An 8,692-nucleotide genomic window follows, 5' to 3' on the forward strand; every position below is an offset into this window, starting at 1 on the left:
GGGGCAGCCTGTCCAGGCTGGGTTGGTGGGAAGAGGCAGCACGGCCCCCAGGTACCAGTCTGGATGTCCAGAAGAGACAACAGAGGAGACACGAGGTGGTAGGGGGTGTTCTCAGCTGCAGGTGTCTGGCCCAGGACTGGAGGGGATGTCAAGGCACTAGCACTGGGCCTGTTCTGTGCCTGATGCCCGCAGAGGCCAGACACTGGTGGCCAAAGTTTTTCCCACCCCAGTGCCCACAAGGCAGCCAAAGAGAGCAGCCTTGGTGTCCTTTAGGGTGGCATCCAGACCCACGAGGGTCAGATTCTGTGGAGGCCAGACAGAGAAGACATTTAGGGAGGCGCCTCCTCAGGCAGAGAGCAGGTGCAGCTAGAAAAGCAAACACTTCAATGCCAGCTATGCCCCCCATCTCACGACACACAGAACGCTTGAGGCTTCACACACCCTCCCTCCTCGGAGGAAAGCACACTGTACACTCAGCCCCAGGCTGTGGCTTGAGGACCCGCTGGGGCTGCCACCTACTGGTTCTCCTCCCTGCTGGCAGCATGAGGGAACAAAGACACAGGGGGCTCAGCTGGACTCCCAGACACTGGGGCCAGGGCTGAGTCCTGATCCCAGCTAACATCTGGCAGAGACAGTCTGAACTGGAGGAGAAAGAAAGGGGTGTGGCTCACGCAGGGGATGCTGGGAGAAAGTCATTATCCCTTTCTTGGGCCCAGGAAAGGTAGTTCCCTGGTGAGGAGGGAGTCAGGAAGGGAGCTGGCCCCCTCCCACCTGCTCGCCAGGTACTCACAGTGTCTGGTAAGTGCTGTCCTTGGCCTTGAGGAAGCGTACCACGAAGAAGGCCACTGCCTGCAGGCTCAGCACCAGCACCGCACCCCCAATGAAGCTGGCCCCGTCAAAGCCAGGGCCATGATCTTCAGGGACTGCCGGGCTGCCTAGGGTGAGGGGAGGGCAGAGGTCACAGCAGGCCAGAGGGATCCAGGATCCCAGGAAGCGTAGAAGTGCCAACCCTCACCATGGGACCTAGACTACTAGGCTTAGAAATCCAGATCAGCTACTCAGGAGGCTGAGATCTGAGTATCAAGGTTTGAAGCCAGTCTGAGCAGTGAGCAGGGAAGTTCATGAGACTCTGATTTCCAATGAACGAGTAAAAGGCCAGAAGAGGAGTTGTGGCTCAAGTGAAAGAATGTCAGCCTTGAGCAGAAAAGCTAAGGGACAGCGGCTGGTGGAAGGGATGGGGCTGGAGAGGTGGGCCTTGGCCAGTCCTGGCCCTGCTCCTGAACTGCTCCATGGCTCAGTGGCATGCACACGTACTCTGAGTCTCCTAGTCACATGGGTCCCATAGGCTGAGTGGGACCAGATAGCAACGAAGCTCTCCTCCGGCCCATCTGCCTGTCATTAGTCCAATAGAGTAAGGGTGGACCCACAATGCAGGCACCCAGACCTTCTGTCAGCCAAAGGGTCTCAGAGCTCCAACGCCAATTGAGATGATGTGGTCCCTTCCCAAGCCTCTTAAGCCTGGAGTTCTTACTCTGAGGAGGAGGAGCAGAGGGGGAAGGTGGAGGCCTCAGAGCCAACACCCACTGAATGGAGGTGGAGACTAGCAGATGGCAAAGACCTGGCAAGCCACCTCCTCAGTAGGACAGAGCTGGACTCCCAGGCCCCCCTTAACCCTTCCCTCTGTCCCTGCAAGGGTACAACCTTAGGGATGTGTAGTTGCCAATCTAGGCCTGGATGGCTCCCAGATGTGCCATGTTACCATTAACTCCTATCAGGGATTCAATTTCAGGTCCTGGGCCAGGTGCCCAGAGCAGGGCAACTCTGGTAGGTATTAGATGATTCTGGGACAGTGGACAGGGAATGGGATGGGAATGGGGTCCACTGCCCAGGGACTATGGGTGGCATAAGGGGGTCTGAGCCTATGAAGGGGAAAGCCTGGTCTACCTGCAGCTCAGGGAGCCCTAAAGGAGGATGCAGGGAAGAGAAGAAAGAGAAGAAATGAACTGCATACGGCAGATCTGGGGCTCGAGCCAAGGGAGCTGAGCCATCAATAATTCAGCCTCTGAGATCAGTTTCTGGCTTTAATTAACCAAGAGCCTTTTCAGCCATGCTGACCAAGTCTGGTGACCTCCAGGTCCTGAGGGGCAATGGGAAGCACAGGGTGGAGCTCTGGCCCTTGCTCTGCTAAACATCTGCCCTATGGACCCTCAGGTTGCAGCATGTAGGCATCCAGGACATCTCGTGGAATAATGGAGCCCACTTCTCCCGCCCAGCTTCAAGGACAGGTTCCCAGAGGTCACTCTGGCTAGAACTGGTGCTGGGGAAGGGATGGGAGCTGCCATTTCTGATTCACTTCCAGTGTGTCCAGACATTGAAGCAAGCAGGTCTTACTCAGTCCCATAAAATGTTTGCCACAGCTCTGTGGGGCAGATGTTGCCTAACTCATCTTACAGATGTGGACTGATGTGGAGCACTTGGAGGGCTGATCAGGGAGCGTGACAGTGCCTGACTTCACTCTGTCCTTGACTACACCACTTGTGTTCCACCCACCTCCCAGGCAGTACCTACCTGTTGTGATTGTCTTCGGTTCATAGGTGGGGTGATGGTGGGCAGCTGAGAAGACAAGACATCATGGTAACACAGTCCTCCCACCCAAGACCCAAGCCCTGGGCCAGCAGCTTGGGTTCTGACTCAGATCAGATCCTGTCCAGCTCCCAATACCCAACATACTTTTAAGCCTTAGCCCCTCCCCCCCCCAGATCCCCCCCCAGATCCCCCCCAGATCTCCCCCCCCCAGATTATCCCCCCCCCCAACTGAGCTTTCTCCCTCTCTGCCTACAGGCCCATCTTGATGCCACTTCCTCCAGGAAGTCTCTCTTCCCTTCCAAGCTGTGCATTAGAGAAAGTGCTAATGCCTGCACCCCTCTGCACAACTGGACCAAGTTACAGATGAGGAAACTGCCCGAGAGGGGAAGGGAGACTTCTTTGGGAGCTAAAGGCAGAATTGAAACTGTACCCAAGTGTGGGTACAATCCACAATCCACTTTCCAGAGAAGCTGGTTTCTCTTGGAAGCAGGCTGTGGCTGGGGAAACCTCAGCGCTCTGTGGGCAAGTTGGCTTAGTTGGGTGGGAACTTCCTTACCTGGACATGACTCTGAGTGGTTGTAGACAGAGCAACCCTCCTTGGTCATCTCAGCCTGGGCCACACAGTGTCCTGGTGGAAGAAGGTACAGGTCAGACTTTTAGGGAGAGGAAGGTTCTGTGGTTGAGAACTGGGGGCGGCTGGACTTGGGGGGGACCCCGTTCTGTACCTGGCTCTTCTGGCTGACAGTGCTGCCAGACGCAGCGGGAGAGGTTGTGTGCTCTGCCCCCCTCCACACAGCGCTCACAGGCCTCCAGCTTGGCGCAGCCTCCTTGGTCAGCTGGCCAGATGTTCAGGCGGATCAGGGCTGCCCGCCCAAAGCCTTGAGCTCCTTTACCTGGGAGTGGGCGGGAGCCGGAAGAGAACCAGAGAACCGGTCCAGGTGGCCAAGCCGCGGCCCCCCTTCCCCCACTCCAGACCCTCACCCTTAGAGGGAATCTCACCCTTTGCACACATCTGGAACTTGCACCAACTCGGGGTTACACTCGCCTAGCCTCCCTCCCCCCCTCCGGATCCCCTTCCTTTGCACGCACCCGAAGTTCCCCAGTCTGTGTGGGGCTCTGCCTGCCAGAAACACCTGAAGCTCCTACGCGCCCCCCGCCCTCACCTGGAGACCACGCAGTGCGCTTGGGGCTCCACACGGCTGGCGCCCCCTTCTCCCACCCCTGGAGCCCCGCCCGTGTGGGGAACGCTTCCTCGCTCTCCCGCAAGCCCCGACGGCGCCGGGGGGCTGGGGCTGAGTGAGGGGCAAGCTCCCCGGGCCCCTGCCTGGCCCGCTCATCAGACCTGCCTGGTCTTACCAGCCACAGCGAGCTGGGCACACAGGAGGAGGCAGCAACAGCCGCCGCACAGCGCAGCCCGCAAGGCTCGGGGTCCCGGCGTGGCCATGGCGCGGGGACGGGGATGGGGGGTCGGCGGACAGCTGGTGTGGCGAGGCCCTTCTGGACTCGCTCCCCGGAGCTTGTGAAAGGGAGACCTGGGCAACCAGGGCGCGTTCAGGTAGGGGCGTGGTGGCAAGGGGCGTGGCCTACGCGGGGCGTGGCCGGCGCGCGGGGCGGTTCCGTGGAGGCGGGTCCGAATAGGGGCGTGGTTGTGTTCGGTTGTTTGGGCGTGGCTTGGACAAAGGGGCGTGGTCCCGAGCTCGGCGCCGCCCAGACCCTGAGTGGCCTCTTGGGCAGCTTCATTAAAAGGGTTAAGCGGAGGCTGTTTTCATTCCTGCTTCACAGGTGAAGGAACCGAGGCTTAGGAAAGGTGAGTGACTAGTCCAAGGTTATTGGGCAAAAACCTGAATTAGATGGAAATCCACTTCAAGGCCGGGCTCAGGACAGGCCTTGTGGGATGAACCTTTCCCAGCAGGCCCTGTGAAGGCTGGGCCAGCCGCCTCGAAGCCCGGGCCTCTGGCCACCCGCGCCCACAGCTAGTTCTTCACCCCTAACACCTCCTCCCTTCCCCTCAGCTTACCACCTGACCAAGTCGTGGGGCACGCTCGCCATTTCCAGGTCCATGGGCCTTTCCAGGGTCATCTCCATGGCCACTCTCTGTCCCACCCAGCACCAGCTTCAGTAAGTCCTTTTTTTTTGTTCTTGTTTTTTTTTGTTTTTGTTTTTGGTCCGGTTGTGGGGCCTGAACTCTGGGCCTGGGTGCTGTCCCTCAGCTCTTCAGCTCAAGGCTAGTGCTCTACCACTTGAGCCACAGCGCCACTTCCGGCTTTTTTCTTTTTGCTTATGTGGTGCTGAGGACTCGAACCCAGGGCCTCAGGAATACAAGGCAAGCTCTCTACCACTGAGACACCTTCCCAGCCCTCAGTAAGTTCTTTTCCTACATCTTCAGCCACTTCTCAGGTCCCTTATAGGCAACTTCCATCGCCTCCTTCCCATTCCCTTCTCCCTCCCCCACCCCCTCCTCCTCCCTCTTCCTGCTCATATCCCCCTTTCAATCAGTAGTGACTCAGTCCAGTCCTGAGTCCTATTCTACACACTTCCAGGAGTATCTTGGCAGGCGTCTGCTATCAGTTCCCATTTAAAAGCTACTAAGCAGGAAAGTTACAGAAACTCTTATCTCCAATTAACTACCAGGAATTTGGAAGTGGAGCTGTGGCTCAAAGCAGTACAGCACTAGCCTTAAGTGACAAAGCTCAAGGACAGGGTCCAGGCCCTGAGTTCAAACCCCATGACTGAAAAAAAAAAAAACCAATAAAACTACTAAACTGGGCACTGGTGGGTAGCTCACACCTGTAATCCTAGTACTCAGGAGGTTGACATCTGAAGATCATAGTCAGAAGCCAGCCTGGGCAGAAAAGTCAGTGAGACTCTTTTCTCCAATGTATCAGCAAAAAGCCAGAAGTGGAGATATGTTTCAAGTGGTAGAGCACTTTCCCTGAGCAAAAAAGACAAGCAAGAAAGCCATGAGTTCAAGCTCGGTATTAATATACAATAAACAAACAAACAAACAAACTGGAAATGTGGCTTAGTGGTAGAGTGCTTGCCTAGCATGCATGAAGTCCTGTGTTCAATTCCTCAGTACCATATAAACAGAAAAAGCCAGAAGTGGCTCAAGTGGTAGAGTGCTAGCCTTGAACACCAAAGCTCAGGGACAGTACCCAGGCCCTGAGTTCAAATCCGAAGACTGGTAAAAATAAATAAAAATAAATAAATAAAAGCCATCAAGTCTGTAATCTCCAACTCCAAGACAGTCCTGGCTCCGCAGCCACCACACCTATAACTAGTAACAGGGCCATGAGTGAGCCCTCACTGCTAGAAGAATGTATATTCTCTGAAGAGCTTCTTTTTTTTTTTTTTTTGGTCAGTCATGGGGCTTGAACTCTGGGCCTGGGCGCTGTCCCTCAGCTCTTTAGCTCAAAGTGAGCACTCTACCACTTGAGCTACAGTGCCACTTCCAGTTTTCTAATGGTTTATTGGAGATATGAGTCTCATGGTCTTTCCTGCCCGGGCTGGCTTTGAACCGCGATCCTCAGATCTCAGCCTCCTGAGTAGCTATGACTACAGGTGTGAGCTACCGGTGCCTGGCAAGAGCTTCTTCTTTTTTATTTTTTGGGTCCAGTCGTGGGGCCTGAAATCTGGGCCTGGGCGCTGTCCCTCAGCTCTTCAGCTCAAGGCTAGCGCTCTACCACTTGAGCCACAGCGCCACTTCCGGCTTTTTTCTTTTTGCTTATGTGGTGCTGAGGAATGGAACCCAGGGCCTCATGCATGCAAGGCAAGTGCTCTACCACTGAGCCACCTTCCCAGCCCCAAGAGCTTCTTGTCTAAGATCTACACCTACCCTTTAGGCATAAGCGGGATTGTCCTCAATTTGCAGGCTACTCAGGGGGACAGATATAATACAGCAGGCCAGGCTGTGAAGCCAGAATGCAAGGAAGCTAGAGAACACTCTCCCCTCTTCTGTGCTTTCTGGGGATCCTCTGGAACAGCCTGTTCCCTTTCCACTCAGAAGCCCCAGCATTCCCCCAGTCAGCCTCCACATTGGGCTTCGTGGTTTCATTCTCGTTTCCCCTCTCTCTTAGCCCCTCAAGTTAAAACCCTTCAAACTCCACATCTTCCCATCTCCTGAGCCTCTTCCTCATCTTCCCTCTGCTGACCTCGCTACCAGGCTCCTCCAGCTTCCGCCCGGAGCCAGCTGTCACAGGAACGGTAGAAGCTCTCCTGAAACCGTGCCCTTGACACACCTCTTCCGGTTAGCATCTTGGACTCCTGGTTCTCATAGTCCCTAGCTTGTCCTAGGCTCGGCTCTCCTTTTTCTTTTTTTCTTTTTAGCCAGTCCTGGGACTTGAACTCAGGGCCTGGGCACTGTCCCTGAGCTTCTTTTGCTCAAGGCTAACACTCTATCCCTTTAGCCATAGTGCCACTTCCGCTTTTTCCATTTATGTGGTACTAAGGAATCAAACCCAGGGCGTCATGCATGCTAGGCAAGCACTCTACCACTAAGCCACATTCCCAGCCATCATGGGCGCTCCTTATTGCCTTCTTACTCTCTAAGAAGAGAACAGCAGCACCCACTCCTTTATCCTAGGTTTTCTGTTTCCTAGGGGTCCTCCAACCCTGACTGTATATGCTTGGCTGATCCTTGAAGTCACCCCTGAAACAGGGATCCTTGGAAAAAATAAGCCATTGTATCTGCCTAAAACCACCAGCACCTTCAGCTCGTGGCATCCTACGACCCCCCCAGGATCTGCCTGTGCCCACATCTTTGAGTTCAAGCCCATTCTTCCCCTCAGGCTCACTGGGCTCCTCTCTGTTTAGCCGTGTATCTCTACTTTTGAAACTCTACCACTGATCAGGAACTGTGCACAATCTATGACCTGGTTTTGAACCTCTTCTGCCTCTCCTGTGACTTGCTCCATGATCTCCCTACCTCAGAGATACGTCCTGGTTACTATCACAATCTAGCCATTACATCTGGAGCATGTGTCAAGTGCATAATTAATTTCCCATTGTTTCCTGGGCTGTAATCTTCACAAAGACAGGAACCACATTTAGTTTCTTCCCTAGCTAACTATCAGCTCAGGGTTTAGGAGAAGTAAATGTTCATTCGTAGCCATATTGTACCATGATGTGACCATTTGTACATGTATCTATCTATTCCCCTGGTTTGTGAGACCCTAAAGGGATCCTTAAGTGTATGGTGTGTGTGTGTGTGTGTGTGTGTATGTGTGCACACGTGCCTGCGTGAATGTGTGTGCTGGTCATGGGTGTGTATGTATGTGCTGGTTGTTGGACTTGAACTCAAAACCTAAGTGCTGTCTCTGAACTTTTTTGCTCGAGGCTAGTGTTTCCACTAGCAGCTCTACTTCCTGCTCTTTAGTGGTTATTTGGAGTCTCATGGACTTTCCTACCTGTGCTAGCTCCAAACCTTCATCCTTAGATCTCAGCCTCCTGAGTAGCTAGGATTATAGGAGTGAGCCACTATCACTCAGCAAGGGCTCCTTATTGATATCACATTAAACATCTCTTTATAGATGTTCTAAATGCTTGGAAATATTCAGTAAGTATGTACTAACTGCTCAAAATGCAGGAGCCTGGCTAGATTATCTCATGTCCAGGGGCCAACAATGAATATTGACTGAATGAATGGTAAAATAAATAAATAAATAAATAAAACAAAAAACATGCAGTAACAATACCAGGTATGGAGATTGTATCTTACACAAATGCACATTCTCAAACACACAAGCCCCTCCCTTTAGATCTTAGAACCAAATTCCTCAGATTGGTGGAGTCAAAGGGGTAAGGTTATGTCACCTGGCTGTGAGGTGAGCCATCCGGTGGCCACCTGGGGAACTGCATGTGTTGTCAACTCTGGAGAACTTCAGGCTGTCATCCAAGCTAGGGTGAAAGGTCCTGTGCACTTGGTTACAAATAGATATGTCTCCAGACTGCAGTTTTGCTGTTTACTGTATGATTTTTTTTTGGTCCAGTCGTGGGGCTTGAACTCTGGGCCTGGGCGCTGTCCCTCAGCTCTTCAACTCAAGGCTAGCGTTCTACCACTTGAGCCACAGCACCACTTCTGGCTTTTTTCTTTTTGCTTATGTGGTGC

The 8,692-nt window shown here is 53.7% G+C and overlaps 1 protein-coding gene across 1 annotated transcript; it reads right to left on the reverse strand.

Annotated features, from left to right (window-relative positions):
- Positions 1 to 786: 786 nt before the first annotated feature.
- On the reverse strand, positions 787 to 8,456 carry Cd164l2 (CD164 molecule like 2). Its single transcript, XM_042688701.1, has 6 exons — positions 8,398 to 8,456; positions 3,943 to 4,118; positions 3,312 to 3,479; positions 3,143 to 3,214; positions 2,569 to 2,613; positions 787 to 935 (listed from the first exon to the last, which is right to left on the reverse strand). Exons 1-6 carry the CDS (start codon positions 8,415 to 8,417, stop codon positions 787 to 789), a joined length of 630 nt encoding a protein of 209 aa, XP_042544635.1. The 5' UTR covers positions 8,418 to 8,456.
- Positions 8,457 to 8,692: the final 236 nt, after the last annotated feature.

The sequence above is a fragment of the Dipodomys spectabilis genome, unplaced genomic scaffold (genome assembly GCF_019054845.1).
Source record: "Dipodomys spectabilis isolate Male_0828 unplaced genomic scaffold, ASM1905484v1 ptg000118l, whole genome shotgun sequence".
Classification (NCBI taxonomy): Eukaryota; Metazoa; Chordata; class Mammalia; order Rodentia; family Heteromyidae; genus Dipodomys; species Dipodomys spectabilis.